The 23,244-nt window shown below is 43.6% G+C and overlaps 1 protein-coding gene across 5 annotated transcripts in view; it reads right to left on the reverse strand.

The window, feature by feature from the left end:
* Window positions 1-1,824: 1,824 nt before the first annotated feature.
* The window catches only part of LOC5575906 (ras-specific guanine nucleotide-releasing factor RalGPS2), a 31,659-nt gene continuing 10,239 nt past the window's right edge, over window positions 1,825-23,244 (reverse strand). For 2 of the 5 annotated variants that reach the window (XM_021844423.1, XM_021844421.1), the window contains exons 7-10: window positions 15,303-15,554; window positions 12,923-13,018; window positions 3,487-3,819; window positions 3,064-3,427 (exon numbers count right to left, since the gene is read on the reverse strand). In XM_021844423.1, the coding sequence (XP_021700115.1) occupies window positions 3,175-3,427; window positions 3,487-3,819; window positions 12,923-13,018; window positions 15,303-15,554 (934 nt within the window). In that variant the 3' untranslated portion in view covers window positions 3,064-3,174. Of the gene's footprint in view, window positions 1,892-3,063; window positions 3,428-3,486; window positions 3,820-12,922; window positions 13,019-15,302; window positions 15,555-23,244 lie in introns of those variants that run through there. The other 3 variants (XM_021844425.1, XM_021844424.1, XM_021844422.1) reach the window with 2 other exon arrangements.

Below are 23,244 nucleotides of genomic sequence, written 5' to 3' on the forward strand. Positions count from 1 at the left end.
GGGAACGCTGCTGTGAGTAAATTGGATTTGTTTTCCATGCATTATTTTCATTATGTGTTATTCTGAGATTACCTGTCAACATATTTGGAGAAAAACGCTTACAATTTGCTGTAGATCGATAAATATGCGTACATGATTTTAAAAGTATGAGATTTTTTCATTAAACCACCAGGAAGAGTAAAATTTATAGCTAATAATCTGGTTAAAACTCACGATTTTGTTCTTTTTTATACAAATGTAGTTTCTTTAGTAATCTAAGCCAATTTTCAACCCGCTTTTCACTTTACTTTTTTGCTGGGATGGTGTATCTGCAAATTTGGCCATAAAAGATAAATCTCTAGTGACCTAGTTTCAGAGAATGATGGAATATTGTTGATTTTTCTCAAGCCGTACCTTTAGTATAATAGTAAAGGATATTACCATACAATTTGTTCATAAAAATGAAGATTTTTGTTCTGTGAAAAATTAGGCTTAACTTTGAAGAACCGTTTTTCTTAGGATTATGATATAGTTACGAGAAAAAATATTAAGATGATCAAAACACGATTCATTTTTGTGTTACACTGTGCGGAAATCTGTAGTGGGACTGAAATGCGATTACTTTTCATTATGGGACAATTTGACTTGTTGTTTTTTCCTTATTTTACCGAACAAATCATATTATCTCATTAGTGCAGCTGAAAGAGCATTGGAAGATATGCTGAAAACTGATCGCAACTCAATTTTGACGAAAATGCAGATTGGACTGACTTGCGATTCACGGCAGTATAGTATTATTGAATAAAGTATATTTTGAAGTAGGGAACACTTTTCTCTACTGAAGGGAAACCTTTAAGGTCCAAACGCAATAATAGCGGTACCGGTTCGTCAGCATGAACTAAAGCATGCTTATCAACCCAAACTTGGTTCACTTTCGTTCGTTGACAGCTCAGTCAGGATGGTGTGATTAATGCTGGCGAACCGGTTCCGCTTTCCGTTGCCGTTCCGCTATCATTGCGTTTGGGCCTTAAGGCTCTCATTGTCATAGCTTCTTCTTCTTCTTCTTCTCTTCTTCTTGGAATTACGTCCCCACTGGAACAGAGCCTGCTTCTCGGCTCCACAGTTATTAACTGAGAGCTTTCTTTGCCAAAGTTGCCATTTTTGCATTGGTATATCGTGTGGCAGTTGTAGCTTTGCTTTGTAGCCGCGGACTCTAACCACTCGGCTAAGGAAGAACCTCCCATTGTCATATGTGTGAGACAATTTGATCGATTATAAACTCCAGCGAACAAGAGAAGACGTGCTTGTTATTCCGTAAAATATATGGTTTTGTATGGTCCATTCGAGGAAATGGTACTCGGGGTACTTGACCATTCGTGACATTGGCTTTCGTGGTGATGGTTTTCTGGATAATGGTATTCGGAAATGTTATAAGATTGATACCACGTTTTTAACCTCATAATCTATCCTCACACGAAAACCGTGAGGTGCCCAAATAGTCGTAGCGATAAATGCGCAGCTGTTCTACAAGACCATGCTGACGGTCGTTGGTTCAAATCCCACCGGATGAGTATTTTTCCGTGTTGGCAATTTTCACTCTGATTGAATGATTATTTTAAAATCTATATGTTGTCATCGTTCTGTGCTACTCAATTGTGCTTATTCTGCACGGCGTGTGAGGTGAGTCGAGCCGAATGAGGTGACAATTGTCGACTCGCTTTCATTTGATTTACACTAGTCGTCTCACGTCACTTGAGGTGAGAGCGACACATCATGATTTTTTGATAGTGTAATATTTACCTGTTGTAACATTTCAATAAATTGCAATTAATGGTTATATCTTACCTTTACTTTAGGTCCATCTTTTCTTCGCAGTTAAGTTTCCGTTTTCGAAGCGAATTGAATAGTTCAGTTGTTGATCGCTCGTCGAGTCATAGTTTCGAAGAGAAAGAGAGATAAAACGAAAAAGATTATAATTCAGGCCACAGGAAAAATTACATAAATGGGGGAAACATTTCCTATGAAAAGGGATAAAAATCACATCCAAAACAGCCCATAAAACACAATAAGTTTTTTTTTACGTCCCATGTAAAAAAACGACGTAAAGAAGAGGTTTGTTTCAAAAACGACGTAAAAAAATCGGCTTCTGATTTATGCTGCTTTCGAGAAACAAGCCTCTTTTTGAAAATAAAAAAAAAATTTGTCGAATTTTCCAGCCAATTTCTAACAATCATTGGTTTTGATAACCTCCAAAAATCGACCGTTCTAAACGTTGTTCCATATTCGTGTGAAATTTAATTATTTTGAGAATATTTTATCATCACAACATTGTACAATATTAGTCGAACGATGTGCAGAAAACCGATTGAAATTTCATTGATAAATTAAATAGATACAGCATGCACAAAGTGTCCACTTTTTAAAATGAACAGTCCTTAGATTTCAAAATAATGTTTCTCAGCCGTATTTTAATGAAATTCAATCAAGCGCTTCTGCTAGTTTTTGGAACTAAAATAATCGTTTCGAAAATTACGGTAGTTCCAGATTTATCACAAGAAATGCTGGAGCATCGTCTCGAAACTAAGGAATGAAACATCAATAACGAGTTCCAAACGTGGCTTGCGATGTATAAAACTGCATGATTTTGCAAATTAACTCTAAAGAAGAATGAGAGTCACTATATTGGTATAAAATATTATAGTTTCAGTGCAGGCAGTAAAGTTAGCTCTTCAAGCTATTACTTCAATGGTCAATATGAGTTACTACCAACACCCTAGAATAATACCAAATGAGATACTATTGTTATTCAGGCTATATAAGCGAAGGTCAAATAAAATATTGTCCTCTTTCGACTTCATAAACCAAGTTTGTCTATACTTTTTAATTGGCAATTCTGAAACCTAGTTTGTGACATGAATTTTCAAAGCATGTCTAAAGAAGGTTGGTGCGATAGTTTTTGGATTACTTGGCCACATGACGGGTTCTCTCTTATTACATACAGTGTTTCCAAATGTTGGTTTAGATTTGTATGGTAATGTTTATATCATTAAATGATTTCGGATAAAAAAAAACTGGCACAATGAATTAAAATGTAAAGCTTTTTTGTTCTTGCCATTTTTAGAGAGCCTAAGTTACAACAATCGAAGTCTGTCAATTCTTTACAAGTTACTCACCATCACATGTAGAAGGTTAACACTATTCGAATGACATCAAATTAACAGGTGGTTTGCTTGGAATATCAGGTGCGAACTGGGAAATCACCTTATTTAGAGCACTAAGCCACAATAACGTAATATCCGAAGAGCCGGTTCGAAACTTGTAGATGTGTCCGTGCTGATGGTTCACCAGTTGAAATGTGTCGCTCTGTGCATCGTCCTTTGTTTCTACGTTCCAGCCTTCCAAGGTACAAATTTTTGATGGTTCCCGTTTGTAATCACAACGTTCAGTTCTAAAGTCAATAATTCATGTTGGATTAAAAAGTAATACGTTTTGAAATATATAGTTTACCCTTTAAATGATTTTGGTGCAAAGTATACTAGGGAGTTCGCCCATATCTGGACCCAGTATCGTTGCCAGGCGGACACTGTAGGCCTACGACGGTGTTTCATTAGGGTTTTCCGTCGCAAACAGCCTTGGAATCCCAGAATATCTGCAGCAAGTTCGGCATCGCTTTCAAAACCTATGACACCATCCGAGCTACCAGTCGACGTTGTATCTGCGGACACCTTGTCCTCCAGCACTGAATCATCCAGAAGATGCCGCGACTTTACGAACGATTCAGTTCGATGAATCGTGTTAGAAGAGCATTGGGTGGTGGTACATGATATTTTGTTGAAAATGCTGAAATGCAAAGGATGGGAAATTTAGTGTCGTAGTAATATTAATTATTTGAATCCATTATACTATATTCTTAGCAAGCTGTATTTAAAGCATACATAACCTATCAAAAATGAATCAAAATGTAAGTATATGCTCGCAACATATGATCATTCCACGGAAATCATAGTCTTAATGTCTTTAAAAAAAACTAAATGTCATATAAAATATCGATCAAAACTTATAAATTTGTTTCTAGGCACTCCCATACATATTTTATGTTTGAACTTGTTATACAATGCTTAAGTGTCCCATATGAAATTCTATCAAATTCCAGTTTTTGCTGTTTATGACGGTGGTCAACGGTGGTCAATCTTGAACCATGTTAACATATTTGAACTTTTCCCACAGCATGATCAAACGATGTGGAAGTCATCGCCGACACTAGACAATGACTCGCAAAATATGTTAGATCCACTAACGAGAGCTTTTTGACGTACACGCAAAAAAATTGTGCGGTAAAAATTACCATTTTAGGGGGTTAATTTAAGCGCTCGCACCGGCAATTTTCAGCAGACCAGAAATGGGCTTGATTTTACCATGTCTGTAGTTGGAATCAGATTGTTGTAAATTATTTCTGTCAAATGTACCAGTAATGCTGTCGGGTGCACCGTAAACATAGTAAATTGGTCTGAAATTCCATGGTAGTTTTAAGAATGGGCGTAGTCAGCTAAAATAGTTATTTTTACCACAGATTTTTTTTCCCGTGTAAATAAACGTCTGAAAGAGCTCATACGGAAAGTACGTACGGCCTGTCTAACAAACAGTTCAGATCCAGGAAAGGTAAATATACTCTGTACGCTATCTGGCCTAAAGTTCAAACAGCTGAGGTGCTAATACGGCATAAAAAATGAGCAACTGTTACTGCGCGGTTGTAACTGTGAATGTGAATAATACGAAGGCTGAGAGGCGATAGCATATGCAGTGCCATCACTATAGAGGTTCATGGCGAATCGGTGAAGGAAACAGAGTTGCCCAAAGCGCGCTCTACCTCCATAGCTAACGATGAGGTCGTGGAAACTAGGACTAGCCCATCACACACTCAGGCAAATGGACTATCGTTAAACATAGGAACCCCTTATGAAAATTCGCCACAAGAAATCGGATTGAAATTCATAAATTTGCCTTATGAAATCAGAATTTGAAAACAAAAAACGTTTTCGCGGCAACCTGGAATCGAACCAAGAACCTTGCGATCGATAGGCCCGAGCATACACCACACGCCTATCGACGCCTTAATGTGGAGTGATGCTAAAACGATACATAAAGCGTTCGTATTGCAATAATCGTTCCACCTTTCATAAGGCAAAATGTATGAAATTCGATAGTCCAGTTCGCTGCGTGCAAGACTGAGAAGGTGGTGGTGGTCAACATCCGCGAGTTCAAGCAAAGGGCTTTTATCTCGCCACGTTGAATATGCATGTAAAAGGACTATATAATTCAGAAAATATGTCCGGATGCCGATTGCTGGAATGCAGTAAACTACGGCTGTCTCTCACATTATGCTAGAATTGCAACGCCTATGGCGCGCCGACCAAGAGACGGCTTCAGAGGGTTAGCCCTGCCGAACGTAAACCCCTGGAACATTATTCAAGTCAACTAGGGGACGCATTTTGCCTAGGCTCTTTCTGCTACATGTGTTAAGTGCACTGCCCCCCCTTGTAGAAATACTGTAAGGTGGTTTCGGGGATAAAAGGGTCTAAGGGTAATTTCTGTGTATTCTTCACACCACTTGTGCTATTCGGCGAGATTTGCTCACGTACAGTACATGGGCTGGTTTTTGTCGGTGGTGCCGCATCCCCACACTCACTCCCTGAGATACCTTCTCAGGGGTCTGTTTGCACATTTCCCCATTGTTAAAAAAACGAAGATGTGTGGAGATGCCGAATGCTGGAATGCATAAACCTGGAAAACTATCGGCGGTTCCAACAGCTAGGCCTAGGTATATGTCCGCTAGATACTCTCAGAAAGTGATCCTTATTAACAGCTGATAACAACGTTAGTCGTGAAATACGGAGACGCATCATCAGTGGAAGTCGCGCCTGCTATGGACTCCAGAAGAAGCTGCGATCAGAAAGACTCACCCCGCACCAAATGTACCATGTACAAAACGCTAATTAGACCGGTGGTCCTCTATGGACATGAATCATGGACCATGCTGGAAGAGGACCTGCAAGCACTTGGAGTGTTCGAACGAAGGGTGCTTAGGCGGTGTGCAGAAGATCGGTGTGTGGCGGTGGAGAATGAACCACGAGCTCATCGTAGAACCTAGGGCGAACCCAGTATCCAGAACGTGGCGAAAGCCGGAAGGGTGCGTTGGGCAGGGCATGCTGCAAAACTACCGGACAGCAACCCTGCAAAGATGGTGTTTGCGTCGAATCCGGTTGGAACAAGAAGGTGGGGAGCACAGCGAGCGAGGTGGCTTGAACAGGTGCAACAACATCTGGCGAGCGCGTGGGCCAAAATCGAAGTTGGATGGACACAGCCATAGACCGAGTAAATTGGCGTAGCATCGTTAACGAGGTTTTATCAAATTAATTGATGTAAAACCAACTAAATAAATTAATAATACTCTCAGAAAGTGCTTGGAAAGGATTATCCTTAACATACAAACGCAGTATATGGATAGCGAGAACGGTTTGTCAGATAGGCAGTGGTTTCCGACGAAGGATGCAGTCCGGATCCATCGTCGGAAATCACTGCATATCTGACAAACCGTTCTCACTATCCATATACTGCGTTTGTATGTAGCGTAGAGAAGGCATCCAAGCAAAAGAAAAGAAGCGATTAGTTGTGTTGATGTAAAAAACGTTCAACGGCGCAAGCTGAGAGGCCATGAACTACCTGTGTAGAATGCTGAAAGCCACTTCCAAAACAGAATTTTGGTCTACGATACAAAAAGGAGGCAGGAGGCAACCTGAGTCACAAGGCTCTACATTAGATCCAACGCTCTTGAATGGCATTTTACAACGGAGTACTTACGTTAAAACTTCCCAAAGAATTAAATTAATTACCTCATTACGCGTGGTAAAGATGGATAATCCCGAAGGACTTCCCAAAGAAGTTGAGAGTGTCGGTTGCGATTTAACAATAATTGTCACAACCCAGGAAGACATGGAAATGCTGAGAGTGGAGACGATTGACACCACCGAAACATGGATGGCTTAAGTGAAGCTTCTTCTTCTTCTTCTTCGCATTACGTCCCCACAGGGACAGAGCCTGCTTTTCAGCTTAGTGGTCTTATGAGCACTTCCACAGTTATTAACTGAGAGCTTACTTTGCCAAAGTTGTCATTTTCGCATTCGTATATCGGTGTGACAGGTACGATGATACTCTAAAGAGTGTCCACGATGAAATTGCCACACTATGAAATTGCTCTAACTTTTTAACCGTTGGGTAGAATTTAAGGAAAATTTGAGTGGATTTAGTTCATAATGCATTATTTACATCCTGCAAGTTTTAAAGTCGAAATGGAGTCGAAAAACAGCTCGTGCGTGATAAAATCTTGCGCATTCATCACGAGAACAATGATCTCTTGCATCGTTCCATCGCTAAAACGTTGGGAATCGCGAATTCCACGGTGTCGCGAGTGATTAAGCGGTTCGAGGAACGATTGACCACCGATCGGAAGCCCAGAAGTGAAGGAAAAAGTATTCCGTACAACACCAAAATTCACAACCGCGTAGTTGGGGCCATTGGCGTAAATAGGGAGGGGCCAGGGGGGGCCTGGCCCCCCCGAATCATGGGCTTGGCCCCCCCGAAAAAAAATGGAGAAGAAATGACAAAAAAGTAAAAACTAGTTTTTAGTGTCAAACATGTACTTATGATACTAAACGCGCTTAATGCATTTTGAATATTAATTTCTGGATGATCATTGTTTGACAGGCAATAGCATTTGTTTGACAGGCAATGGCAATAGCAACGTCACATACTGCCATACTGTTTCCTTTTTGCCCTTTCCCGATATTGAAAGTCATTGAAGCATGTTTTAGAATTAACAGAACTGGCTTGATGCATTTCTAGTGGTATAGTTAATTAGAAAACCAAATTCTCTTCATATTTTAAAACAAGGCTGGGAGCTTTTGTGATCAATTATCTTAAACGAATCGTTGTTACTGTTAAATGTTTGTGTATGAGAGTTATGGTAAAGTTTTACAAAAAAAAAAATCTCAGCATCATATAGTTTGTATTCTTTTTTAAGAACTTTTGATTGTTTCATGTTCAAATTTATGAGTCATTGTCTCTGAGACGTCGGGTACAGATATGAACTGCTGTTAAGTAGACGACAGTGAGGCAGTTGCATTCAAATGTGACAACAAAACTGTGAACATTGAAATCCCTTTATGTATAGTAAGATAGTGGCAGATTCGTACAAAAACAACATCGAACCGTGAATTTTCTGAAGTTTTTAGATTGAAAAGAAATAATACTATGTTACTATTTGTTTCTGTAGAACAAACGTAAAACCTTGTTCATACTGAAGATTGTTTTAAGACACGCTTTTAATTCTTCTATAAGTGTTTATAATATGACTTTTTTTTATTTATTTTTATTAATTTTTCTTACGCACAATTTTTTGGCGTCTTAGGTAGGTTATACGGGCATTACATAAATTATTTGCTTTTTTTGTCTTCGTTAACGAGATTTTCAACCCTGGGCTTTGAAGTCGCCAATATAATTTTTAAAGTCATAAGTGATCTCCGAGATGGGATTCGATCCCAGGTCCTCAGCGTGTGTTCTACGCTACACCAGGTCTGTCCCCACTTCAATTCGGTTCAGAGATGTTTTTTCGTTATATATATTTATGCATTCATACATCTGTAATTAGAAAACCTTGCGTAATTTGTAAGAAAAATAGATAAAACTTGTTTCTAGATTATTGCTTTGTTTTTATGTGTTTTTATATGTTTTTATTGCAAGTTTTAACAAATCTAGAAAGTCTAACTGTAATCAATTTTTTGTAAGTCACTCTAACATTAGAATTTTATGCATGTAAAATCACAAAACATTCTTAAATTTCTCTTGGCACAGATTCCTTATTTTACCAAGTTCAATGAAACAGCCGTTTGTTAGCCGACTTTAACTTACATCTATGTCAATCTACTGTATAAAAACTGATTGTTTTTCAAGCATGAGCGCATGTATTTTTCAGTAAATATGTTTTTCTCAGTCGTAATATTGTGTTTTAAGACCGGCTGGATTTATTTTTCGATTTTTAGTAGCTCAAAATTCAACATTACTAGAGAGAGTGGGGCAAAAGTTAGAGTGGGACAAGATTTTCTTGTTAAAATTTCTAGCTCAATTCAATTTAAAGCTTATAAATACCATAGTGTTCAAGTAAGATACTTTAACTACAAATATCATAAGAATCGATTTAGATTTAGAAAAATTATGGCTATTTGTTGTTTTTTGACGTAAAAATTATAATTTCTGGTCAAATTTTCAATCCATGGAAATAAATAAGGTTAAAATCTTCTTTGATTTTTTATGTAAGGATGTTTTAAGGCATCATAAGGAATCCCTATGATGCCTGAACACTTATTAAGGATGCTTTGGGGTGTATTAGTTACTCCATAATTGCTTGGAATCAATTTTTGGCCCATAGTGTGGCAAAAGTTGAACCCATATAAGCTAGCAGAGAAATTTACAAATTACCCCAAATTCACATATTATCTTCAAGTTTAGCGACATTTTCTTGATTGTGCGAAAAAAAAGTCACCAAAATTTCACATTTTCACTTAGTTTTGTAGAAAACTCCTTTGGGTGGGCTTTGGGAAATTTTTTGATGAAAAGTTAGTGTGTGTTTATCTGCAAACATAAGTTTATGGCTGGCGTAAAAGTGTCGGTATTTTGTGTTTTGGGCAAAAGTTCGTTTAAGACAATCAGCGAAATTATAGCAAATATGTTGTTTTTATGAAAATTTTGATTATACAGTACGAATATCGTACGAATTTGCTGACGACAGCTTTATTTCAATACCGGGTACCCCCGTTGGTTTGACCACATTTAATCTGAACACTTTTTAATTTGTACCCCGCTAATTTACACATCGTTCAGATTAAAAATGGTTCAAACGTCATTTAGCTCATGGAACTAAGTAAAGAGGAATGGAACGCTGTGGAACGGAACGCAGAAACAAAACAAAACAGTGAAAGGGGTGACCAAAAACACGTTTCTAGAGTGACTAGATGTTCAAATTAAAAATGAACCCCAATGGTTTGCATGAGGTATCGTTCAAATTACCGGGGGTGTACGGTACAAAAAAACCTTCAATCCTGCAATATGATGGTAACCAATCAGCTTTGGGATTTAAAGTTTTTAACTCGAACAAAAAAGGTATTATGCAATCCTTTGTTCAAATTTTGGTTTAGTGAAGTTGAAAAATGCTGAGCAACAATAATTCGTATTTTCAAACCAGTAAGGTTTTTTTTCAAAGGCTTGGGTTTTTTTGACTTGAAGGCTTCAAGTGGTTTGGATTTCACATTGATCTTGAACCTTAATTGAACTGATACATTTAAATCTTTATCTTGTTTTATAACTTTGCAAAAATTCTAGTTCAGTTCAAATTGTAAAGGTAAATCCTGATTAAAGTCTGCTTTTAAATACTTGTATTCTATTCAAGATCTATAAGATTTGGTTGAATGCGTCATCTTGGCAATATAAAACGAAAAAAATGATTTTTAAATACGTTTACTATTTTCCCCTAAAAGTGGCATTTGGTATCTAAGAAAGTTGATCAATCGGTTTTGGACGATTTTTATGTTTTGATCTACCTCTCTATGAAAGTGCGCCACTATAATCGGTTCACAACTATTATCGAAACAAGCATTGTTAAGTTATCTATATCCTTTACGACTTTTACCTCTCATGAAAAGGGGCCGTGGCCCCCCTCAAGTCTGATGGCTATTTACGCCCATGGTTGGGGCCTTCAACCGAAACCCGAACGCCTCCTTTCGGGATGTGGCTAAGAACCTGCACCTAAGCCGAAGTTTTGTCCAGAAGGCCAAAACTAAGGCTGGGCTTCGAACGTTTAAGGTACAAAAGGCCCCTAATCGCGACGAGAAGCAGAACAAGTCCGCCAAAACCCGTGCCAGGAAGTTGTACCTCAACATGCTGACGAAAGTTGAATGCTGCATCATGGACGACGAAACATATGTGAAGGCCGACTTCAAACAGATCCCCGGCAACCTGTTTTTCACGGCCAAGGATAAGTTCAGCGTTCCGGAGCATGTCCGCACTCAGAAGATGTGAAAATTTGCGAAGAAATTCCTGGTTTGGCAAGCGATCTGCACGTGCGGGAAGCGGAATGCAGCTTTCGTGACCCAGAACACGATGAACGGACAGGTGTACATGAAAGAGTGCCTCCAGAAGCGGCTGCTTCCTCTCCTGAAGGCCCACAACGTCCCAACAAACTTCTGGCCGGATTTGGCTTCATGCCACTACTCCAAGGACGTGCTGAAGTGGTATGCGGACAATAAGGTCAATTTCGTGCCGAAAATGTTCAACCCTCCCAACACTCCGGAGCTCCGCCCCATCGAGAAGTACTGGGCGATTATGAAGCAGCACCTTCTTAAACGACCTAAGGTAGTGAAGACAGTCGAGGAACTGAAGTAAGTATGGGTTTACATGCAAAAACGGTTGATTCACAGGTTGTGCAGAATCTTATGGCCGGGGTTAAGGCCAAGGTGCGGGCATTTGCGTATGGACTGTACATAAAATACGAGTGAAATGGTACAATGAAGTGTAATAGTTATTTTTCAATCCCTGAAAATTTGATGGCAATCGAATGAAAACTCGAATTTTGCGAATCAATTTTGTGTGTGGCAATTTCATCGTGGATTCCCTTTATGCCCAGGAAAGTCAAGGAAATTTCCAATATGAAAAGATCATGGACCGATCGGGAATCGAACCCAGACACTTAGCTTGGTAGCCGTGGACTTTAACACTAGGCTAGGAAGGTCTACAGGTCAAGTTGACAAAGCAAAAGACTTTGTACTGTAAAACGGTTCAGAAGGATAAAGTCAACATAAGAGGGCGCGCGAATTTTCCGTATCGTGCACTAAAGCATCCAGGAGTGATGGTCCACAATCTCTGAATTTCAACGCCCACGTCTATTGTGCCTGTGAGAAGGCTGCAAAGACCACCATGCATCGTGCCGAACGTTGGTGGATCGGGAAGCAGTAAGAGACGTCTTCTGTCCGACGTATTATCATAGATACTGAGGTATGGAGTACCAGCTTGAGCTGTACTGCTGAAAACGAAGTAAAAGCATGCTCCGCCTCATGGTCAGTCATGTGGTGATCGCGTACCGGACGATATTGTCCGAGGCAGTATGCGTTATTGCAGGATTGAGACCGCTACGAGAGGAAAGTGACCAGAAACGTGCGTAGGACGGTAAAGATGTAATCGATGGCCAAGTTAAAGCTGCAATAAAGGAAGGAGGATCCACCGGCTCGATACCCGATGTGTCGGAATGAGTAAATAGAATATGCCCAACTCGACGAGTACGCACGAAACTGTCCGGTTCGAGTGTAGAGAATGCCTTTAAAGTCATGTGTTACAATCGAATCTCTAAGAAAGTTGATAAGTAATTAAATTAATTAACTCATTACGCGTGGTAAAGATGTACAAATTATGGGTGAAATTATGAAAAAAAAACACCCACGTGCTCGGCTGGGATTTGAACCCAGGACTCTTGTATGCTAGACGAGCGTTTTACCAACTGAGTTGGCTCGTCTGGCATACAAGAGTCCTGGGTTCAAATCCCAGCCGAGCACGTGTATTTTTTTTTCATAATTTCACCCATAATTTGTCCATTCTTTCCACGAGTAATGAGTTAATTAATTTAATAACCATGCGGAATGGATTACCGAACAGCTCAATATAAGCGTCAATTGATAAGTAATTGTTTAATATGATCCTCAATGATAGTAAAGTAAAATGAACAAAACAAAATCATCGACAAGCCAATTAACAACACTCTGAACATAAGAACACTAGTTACAATGTCTACAAGAGTTCTCTATTCTGTATGTGGAAAGAAACGTGATAAACCAAAATGACTCACCAACACTTGCAGCGAACAGATGACAACCCACTGGGTATGAGTGTTGTACAATGACAGTGTTTATGGAAGTTTCGTGGCAAGCTTGTGCTACGAAATCTAGTACATAAAATGCAACGGGGAATGTAGATGCCAATCGTAAAAATATATAAAAAAAAAATAAATGAGTTGTACACTACGCGATGGGAAAAATATATGCAATATCATTTTAGCTGACAATAAGTTACTGTCCTCTGTTGGTGTTTCACCATTAATTAATTAATGTGTAATTAATATATTAATGGTGAAACTAAATTAATGTGTAATATTAATATGATCCCCTTTTTGTTATTTTTGGGTAAGGGGAATAGGTGTACATTGTACAATCTGAGAACAGGTGTACATACATCTGAGAATAGTGTCAATATGTAAAATGAATGGGTGGACCATATCCACAGTCAACAAAATAAGGGCATTATAGGCATTTAGCCGAGTCTCACGGTATCAAATTTTGATTATTATCGAAGTTGCATGTACCTGATGAAGTGCTCCTAAGTGTAAGATCATTTTCGATGTTAAAGGTTTCGACACTAAGGGATTCAACTGGTTTGACAGTTGGCGATCGATAAGAAAAAAGGAAGAAAACATTGTATGACAGTTTGTTAAGCATAAAACGCAAAGTAAATACACGAAGTGCTGTCTTATTAGCTCAACTACCAAACTAGACACTTGTTGTTTTTTTTATAAATAAGTAGAAAGTTACACTAAGAACACTAAGCTGAGAAGCAGTCTCAGTTCCAGTTGGGACATGACGCCAGAAAGCAGAACGAGAGTCGTGGATTCGAATCCCGCCGGTCGAGGATTTTATCGTAATGGAAATTTTATCGATTTCCCGGAGCATAGAGTATCTGTATCTGCCACAATACACATGTTAAAATGGTCATTAGTAGTAGATAAACGGAAGTAAAATGGAATGATTTGGCAACAGACCAGCAGTGCTGATTTTGCTCGGCGTCGAGAATAATATTGTAACACGGACATGACTTCCTCATTGCTAAAAAGTGTATTTTGTTTCGTTATAGATATTTGAGCTACATATCCAAACTAATAAACAGCCGAAAAAATCAATTGACAAAAATTTAAAAATTTATTTTTAATCTCTGATAAAAGATTATTATGCGTGGAGCGAAAATTTTTCACGCCGACGATCCTAAAAACACTTGTAGATCGCCGCATGCACTTCAAATTGTGTTGGTGTCTTCTGCGCGATCATACCTTGGACAATCAGGAATAATCGCGCAGAAGACACCAAAACGATTTGAAGTAGAGGCGGCGATTTACAACATTTTTTAGAAGTTTTCAAGATCGCCGTCGTGATAAACAATCGCGCAATGCACAGTACTAGTCATTAGCAAATAAAGCTCTCAGTTAATAACTGTGGAAGTGATAATAAAAAGTTGAGAAGCAGACTCTGTCTCAGTTGAGACGTAATGTCAGAAAAAAGAAGTATCTGAAAATATTGTGTCAGGTAAAATTGAATTTCTTTAACTTCTTTATGACTATTTTTCATATTAAATTCAAGAAAAGCAAATTTTGCAACACAAACTGTCTGTTTGTGTGCGGGGGCTGCAAATTTTCGTAAAAATATTCGAGGCACATGAAAGTTTGAGAATTTGACACCGTGAATCATCGACTCTATTGACTGTTTTTCAACAGGGTAACTCGAGTTCGTTGGATACAGTAAACATTTTTGCATACAAGACGGTCCCATAAAATATGACACCCTTGATATGCTAATATAAATACTTGGAACAACAATCCAAGAGAAAATCTTTGCTTGACTGGTAGAAAAAATCCAAAAAGTAATTCTCAGCGTTTTATAATTAATAATTCTGCCTGAAGAAATGCCAGGAGAAACTGCTGCAGGAAATTCTACAGGAATCCTAAGAGATTTGTTTTTGAATTCCTATTCAGTTGCTTGGAGAAAACACTATCAAAGAATTGCCAGGAACTATATTTGTATAATTCTTCAAATTTAAAATGGCGCCAAAATTGTGCTCCTTGTGTATGTGAGATTACCATTTCTCCGAAAGATGGCAGAACAGAATAGCTGTAAATCTGTATTTATATATAAAACTGTGAATACCTTAGCAACGTTGTTCGAACGAGCCGTCCCAAAAAAAAATCATGTCCAGCACATTTGTGCTGCTTCGTCCCGAAAGGGATATATTCGCTCGAGAATATTTAATTAAGAGGAAAAGTAAGACATTCACATTACCCTACAAAAACAGGTTAAATACTAAAACATATATTTTTGTGATTGTGTTGTCAAAGAACTTTAGAGAATTGTATTTGCCTATGCAGATAACAACGGAAAGGTTTAATCAGTGCAACAAATACTTACTTTGTACCCAAACTTTGACATTTCCGATGACCTATGAACTTTGCTGATGATGTGTTTGGCGTTACAGTTGGAAATCGCATTGAACTTGATTTTGCCGGCGATAAATTTAGAGAGGCTAACGTTGACGGATGACCATGCTGACCGTTATCGGTTGTCGGAATCGATGAGTTCGTTTGCTTGGAGCTTGAGTTTTTCCCGTTCAATGCCGAAGAAGAAGGCGATGACGGTAGTGGTTCCAATTTGAGAGATTTCCTGAAAAGTAAATTCATATGAGAAAACATAGGGTAGATTGCTTTGAGCTTCTGGAAAATGATCATCGCAAAACTGGATTTGAAGGGCTTGTTTTTAAACTATAGGAAATATACGTAACAACGTTAACGCATGTGCAAAAGAACTTGAATCAATTGAGGACCAGAGCTACAGGTTCAAAGCCATGATAAGGGTGAATGATTGCGATGGCAATGCTATATCGTGTCAGCACCGAGGAGGCAGTCCCTCTAGCACGATGTAAGTAGCGCAACCTTAGTTAGGTGGTCTATTGAAGACCACCAAGCAAGAAAAGCCAAAATAGAGCAGGCGGATTGACTTTACGGCAACAGACCCAACAACGAATAGAGGGCAACAATTGGAAAGTCAGATTATGGAACGTGAGAACCTTCAATGAACCTGCGCTTGCTGGCTCGTAACCTGCAGAATGTCGAGCCTAGGTAGGGCCTACGGAGAGTGCCTAAAACAAGATGTCAAGATAGTCATCGGCAACGCAAATGTGCAGATCGGTTTATGGTCGATAGACAACACGTCGAAACTAACTATCTCTGACGCGCACAAAACTCTCCGTCGTTAACAACGTACGGTACCGACGGGCGCCACGGTACGACCTAGAGCGGCTCAAGCAACCGGATGTCGCAGCGGCATACGTGCAGCACCTCGAGGCTGCATTACCGGAAGAGGGTGAGCTGGATGAAGCCCCTCTTTAGGACTGCTGGAGAACAGTGAAGGCAGCCATCAACAATGCAGCTGAGAGCAACGTCGGGTATGTGGGACGGAGTCGACGGAACGATTGGTTTGACGAGAAATGTAGGCAGATTCTGGTGGAGAAGAACGCAGTGCGGGCGGTCATGCTGCAGCGTTATAGACGGAAACGGAAACAGCAGACCTGGTTCTTTCGGACGCCGCCTTGAGGAGACGGAGTGCGAGGAGATGGAACAGCTGTGCCGGTCTCAAGAAATACGCAAGTTCCATCAGAAACTCAACGCATCCCACAACGGTTTCGGGCCGCGTGCCGAGATGTACAGGGATAAGGATGGGAGCATTTTGACGGACGAGCGTGAGGTGATCGAAAGGTGGAAGCCGCACTTCGACGAACATCTGAATGGCGCTGAGAGCACAGGCAATGAAGGTTAGGACAGCGGAGGATACTGCGGGCGATGGAAACCAACGAGCCCCCACTTTGAGGGAGGTTATAACCATTTGTCTGCACCGGCTGATAGGCACAATCTGGGAAACAGAACAGCTACCGGAGGAGTGGAAGGATGGAGTAATATACCCCATCTACAAGAAAGGCGATAAGTTAGATTGTGAGAACTTTCGAGCGATCACCATTATGAATGCGGCCTACAAAGTATTATCCCAGATCAACTTCCGTCATCTGTCACCTATAGTAAACGAGTTCGTAGGAAGTTATCAAGCCGGCTTCGTTGACGGCCGATCGACAACGGACCAGATCTTTACTGTACGGCAAATCCTCCAGAAATGTCGTGAATACCAGGTCCCAACGCATCACCTTTTCATCGATTTCAAGGCGGCATACGATAGTATCGACCGCGTAGAGCTATGGAAAATCAAGGACGAGAACAGCTTTCCCGGGAAGCTCATGAGACTGATAAGAACGACGATGGAAGGTGTGCAAAATTGTGTGAAGGTTTCGGGTGAACATTCCAGTTCGTTTGAATCCCGCCGCGGACTACGACAAGGTGATGGACTTTCGTGCCTGTTGTTCAATATTGCGCTAGTAGGTGTTATGCGGAGAGCCGGACTCAACAGCCCGGGGTACGATTTTTACGAGATCCAGTCAATTTGTTTGCTTCGCGGATGATATGGACATTGTCGGCCGAACATTTGAAAAGGTGGCAGACCTGTGTACACCTGTCTGAAACGCGAGGCAGCAAAAGTTGGACTGGTGGTGAATGCGACCAAGACAAAGTACATGCTAGATGGTGGGGTCGAGCGCGACAGGGCTCGCCTAGGTAGCTGTGTTACGATAGACGGGGATACGTTCGAGGTGGTCGACGGGTTTGTCTACCTTGGATCCTTGCTGACGGCTGACAATAACGTTAGCCGTGAAATACGGAGGCGCATCATTAGTGGAAGTCGGGCCTACTATGGTCTCCACAAGAAACTGCGGTCGAAAAAGATTCTCACCCGCACAAAATGTACCATGTACAAAACGCTCATAAGGCCGGTAGTCCTCTACGGGCATGAAACATGGACGAAACTCGAGGAGGACTTGCAAGCACTTGGAGTCTTCGAACGTCGGGTGCTTAGGAAGATCTTTGGCGGTGTGCAGGAAAACGGTGTGTGGCGGAGAAGGATGAACCACGAGCTCACCCAACTCTATGGCGAACCCAGTATTTAGAAGGTGGCCAAAGTTGGAAGGATACGATGGGCAGGGCATGTTGCAAGAATGCCGGACAGCAACCTTGCAAAGATGGTGTTCGCTTCGGATCCGGTCGGTACAAGAAGGCGTGGAGCGCAGCGAGTTAGGTGGGCGGATCAAGTACGTATCGATTTGGCGAGCGTGGGCAGAACCGAGGATGGAGAGATGCGGCCCCGAACCGAGTATTGTGGCGTGATTCAGTGTTATCTGTTTAGATGTTAACTAAATAAATGAAATGAAAGAAGTCGGTTGGAGGTGGAACAGATTTGATTAGTCCGAGTGGTACGAAGATGAGTGTTCTCTAGTGTGAATTGTCGGCTCGAGATCGAAAGAGGTGAGCTGGCCCAGGGCGTGTTTTTTTTTTTTTTTTTTTTCTTCTAAGCAATGGGGGGATAATCTGCTCAACAGACTCCGGACCGAGGTCCGGGAGTGTGGGGTTGGGGACCATTTACTACGTACAAGCAGTAAACAGGACTACACCCCCGACCCACTAAACCATTTCCATTGCCGCCAAACCCTTCGTCTCTCCGGGACCACCAAGAAGGCATTGCTTCGGAGAGGGGCTATTGCACATCGCATCCTCCAGGTTAGCTGCGTAGCCATGCAGCAACGAACATCGATGACACGCTTATGGGGGTCCACCAAGGTAGCATGCTGGCGCATTGCCAGCTTCCCGGGTGGTCCTCACCTCCCGTTGTCCGCTGAAGGCGGGCAGGGTCGACCACTAAGCCCGCGCCCAGCTGCACCGCAGGTATCAAGAACTGATACTGCGGGCTTCGCAATTTGACCTACTGAAGGCTCAGGCCCTATCAGCTAGCACCAGCTGGGATTGCTGACGAAGGGGCCTCCACCTGCCCCGAACAACCAGAGGCTCGTATCCACCCAGTAGGCCGGCGCCACGACAGCAGCGCTACCAGGATGTTCTCCCCGCGGCCACTTAATCGCTGTAAGGGTCGATCTCGACCGTAGGGCACCGGTATGACCTACGTAGCCGACTGCGAACCCTTGGACCACATGTTGATTAGCGTCTGCACTAGTCACTCCTCGAGTCCACACGCCACCTCCTTTGGAGTTCCGAGACGATGTGGGTGATAGCCGATGAAACGGCATTCCAGCCAAACTCGTCTGCACACATCCTCTGGACCAAATTGTCCGGAGTCGTGTCCCGACCGCATGTGGCAAACATGCGGTCACGCATTGTGCGGAAACGCGGGCACACGAACAAAACGTGTTCCGCCGTTTCCTCTAAACCTGCACAAACTGGACATTCGGGAGATCCCGCATGACCGAAACGGTGTAGATATTGTCTAAAGCATCCATGACCCGAAAGGACCTGTGTTAGGTGGAATGTTAGTTCCCCATGGCGCCTATTGACCCAGATATCTAACCTTGGAATCAACCTGTGAGTCCACACTCCCTTAGTGGAACTGTCCCACGCACGCTGCCATTTGACCATGGAGGCCAGTCTGGCAGTCCTGCGTATGCCTCTTGTGCCGCGCATTTCGAAGCACTCTATGTCTTCCATGATAAGGATACCAATAGGCATCATACCGGTGATGACACAAAGTGCATCGTGTGACACGGTACGGTACGCGCTCGCAACCCTCAGGCACATTAGCCTATAAGTACTCTCTAGCTTGCTACGGTAGCTATCGGTACTCAAAGCCGTGCCCCAAGCCGGGCCACCATACCTCAGTATGGACGAGGCGACACTGGCCAGAAGCTTACGCTTGCTGGCGTACACCGCAGAGCTATTGGACATCATCCGGGACAGTGCCACAATAGCTGTGGAGGCTCTCTTGCAGGCATAATCGACATGGCTACCGAAGGTAAGCTTGTCGTCGATCATCACCCCCAAGTGTTTGACGGAGCGCTTCGAAGTGATTGTGCAGTCGCCTACACTGATCACCGCTTGCTGCACCGACTTTCGGTTGTTGACAACAACAGCCTCAGTTTTGTGGTGAGCCAATTCCAGTTTCCTGGAGCTCATCCACTCCTACACAATTGCGATCGAGTGGGCTGTAGTCAATTCCACTTCTTCGATCGATTCACCGTAGACCTCCAGCGTAATATCGTCGGCAAAGCCAACGATGACCACACCCGCCGGGAATTTCAATCTCAACACCTCGTCGTACATGACATTCCATAACACCGGACCCAGGATGGAACCTTGCGGGACTCCTGAGGTTATGTGAAAGCACTTCCGACCCACCTCTGTGTCATAGACTAATACCCGATTCTGGAAGTAACTTCCGAGAATCTTGTACAGGTACTCGGGTATCCCCAGACGCACGAGCGCATCAGCAATAGCCGCCCAACTGGCACTATTAAATGCATTCCTTACATCCAGAGTCACTACTGCGCAGTAGCGAATACCCCTCCTCTTACGCTGGAGTGCTATCTCAGCGGTTTTCTTAACCGTCAGAATAGCGTCTACAGTGGACCTCCCTTTCCGGAAGCCGAACTGGTTGCCTGAGAGACCATTTACACCCTCGGTGTACCTCGACAGTCTGTTGAGGATGATCTTCTCGAGCACTTTCCCCACCGTGTCAATCAAGCATATTGGTCTATACGCCGACGGGTCACCGGGTGGTTTCCCCGCCTTTGGCAATAGTACCAGGCTCTGCCTCTTCCACGCATCTGGAAATACTCCCTCGTCCAGGCATATCTGCATAGCAGATCTGAACATACCGGGAGCCTCCAAGATTGCGACTTTGAGGGCCAGGTTTGGAACTCCGTCCGGACCTGGTGCCTTCCCCATGCTTAGGGATTTTGCAATCCCTACAAGTTCCTCATCAGTTACTCTATCCTCATCACCAGCCCCAATCCCCGGCTGTCCTACAAAAGGAGGCCATGGGCTAGGGTTGTGGCGCGGAAAGAGCCCCTCGATGATCCCCTCCAGCATCTGTGGAGACTGCTCCGTAGGAGCAATTGCACCTCTTGTCTTCGCCATTACGATCCTGTAGGCATCACCCCACGGGTTCGCGTTGGCACTCTGACAGAGTCCCTCGAAGCAGGCCTTTTTGCTTGCCCTTATCTCAGACTTCAGCGCGACTTTGGCAGCGGTGAACACCGCCCGTCGTTCTTCACGCTCCTGCTCGGTACGTGCTCGCTGCATCCGTCTCCTGGCCCGTAGGCAGGCACGGCGCAGGTTCGCAATAGCTTGAGTCCACCAGTATGTCGGTGGTCTCCCATTCCTAGGGTGGACTTTTCTAGGCATGGTCGCATCGCATGCACGCGTAAGCACCGCTACCAGTTCGTCCCCGCTTAGGCCGAGTAGGTTACGCTCACGGCGGAGCGCCTCCCTAAGTACTTCATCATTGAAGTACGATGTCTTCCACCTACGAGGGCTCGGCCTTGACCTAGCCGCTTCCTCAACCCGCTGCCTGCTGTTGTTGTAGTCGATACTGTAGCGAACCGCCAGGTGGTCGCTGTGAGTGTAGGCATCGTCTACCCTCCAGTTCGAACTACTCGTTAGGCCAGGACTACAAAAAGTAACGTCGATAATCGACTCCGCTCCGTTACGGCTGAAGGTACTTTTGGCACCAACATTAGCCAGATCGACATCTAGCACGGCCAGTGCCTCTAGCAGGATTTGACCTCGCTGGGGAAGCCATTCCACGGCCCAGGCATTGAAGTCACCCGCTATTACAATTGGCCTTCGCCCTGTCAGCGCGGTCGTCATACAGTCCAGCATCTGCGTGAACCGCTCGGTCGACCAACTCGGAGGCGCATAGCAGCTACAGAAGAGGACCCCGTTTACTTTGGCGATCACGAAGCCCTCGTAGGTAGTAGACACCAACTGCTGGACAGGGTATTTACCCGTTGTCCATATCGCCGCCATTTTTCCGGATCCATCCACGACCCAATTGCCGTTGCCGGCGGGTACTCGGTATGGGTCCGATATGATGGCGATGTCCGTCCCCCACTCAGCAACTGACTGGTACAGCAGTTGCTGAGCTGCGTCACAGTGGTTCAGGTTCAGCTGCGTTACCTGCACTGTGATTTTTCGTTGATGGCTCGTTTGAAGGTCGGGCACCTTGAGCCTCCCGTTGGGTGATTGTTGTTCACGGACTTGCCGGAACAAATCAAGCACTTGGGAGGGTTCTTGCAGCCTAGTGCCTTATGACCTTCCTCACCACAACGCCTGCACAACTTAGTCCTATCAGGGCCTTTACAGCCCCAGGACTTGTGTCCAGGTTCCCTGCACCTAAAGCAGATCACTGGTTGCTCATGTATGTTCAGTGAACATACTGACCAACCAACCTTGATCTTACCTACCTTAGCGGACTTATTTGCGTCTGCCACAGGTAGGTGTACTAAGGCCACCTGAGTACCTGCCGGACCTTTCCGTAGCTGAACGGCGGTGGTGGGCACCTGCACTTCGCACTGTTGCCGCAGTGCCGTGACGAGCTCTTCTGCGTTAGTGATCTCATCAAGGTTCATCACCTTCAGAGTCACTGACTGCGTCAGAGCCCTCACTTCAACACCAGCGCCAAGGACCTCTTCCGCCAAACTTTTGTAGGCGGCGCCCTTGCGCTCCTTATCGCGCTTAAGCTCGAGGATCATTTCACCTGTACGAGTGCGTCTGACACTGCGTACGTCGGCTCCTAGATCCGCAAGCTTCGCGTCACTGCGCATCGCCTTCAGGACTTCCGAGTACTTGGACTCTTCCGTCTTGATGATGATCGCATCACCCTTTTCGCGCTTGGCACCTACCCTCCTACCTTTCTTAGGTTTGGTATCCCTGCGCTCCTGATTCTCCTGTTTCTTCTTCTTCTTCTTCCTCACTACGGTTGTCCAGGGGGCGTCCCCCCCCTGCTCCGCCCTGACCTGTGGTGATGGAGGACCTCTCAAAGGTCGCAACCCCCTGTTCCCATCACTCCGTGAGGGGCCAGCCTTTTCGGGCCCACCCTTCTCGGCTTTCCGGGACGCCTGGCTGGGGTCCGATTTTCCGGCAATTCTGCCGGTTTTCGGGGTCAGTATCCGCCTGGCCTTACGAGCGCCGCCGGGTAGCTCCTCCCCTGACGGCTGCCTCGCGCACTTCTGCGATTGCTTGCTGTAAGCATTCGCTTCCACGCTTTTGGGGCTGCCCGCGAAGACGAAGGGTTCCGTCTGGGTAGACTTCGGCACCTTCAGTTCCACGGGTTCTGCCGCAGCCGCAGTCACCATGGGTTCAGCATGGTTCTGCTTGGCCGCCAACATTGACTTACGAAGTCTAAGCAAGGCCTGCTTGAGGTCCTTGCTGATGTTAGACTTCGAGGACGCAAAGTCAATTATGGAGTC

This window comes from Aedes aegypti, chromosome 2 (assembly GCF_002204515.2).
Source record: "Aedes aegypti strain LVP_AGWG chromosome 2, AaegL5.0 Primary Assembly, whole genome shotgun sequence".
In the NCBI taxonomy this organism is placed as follows: domain Eukaryota; kingdom Metazoa; phylum Arthropoda; class Insecta; order Diptera; family Culicidae; genus Aedes; species Aedes aegypti.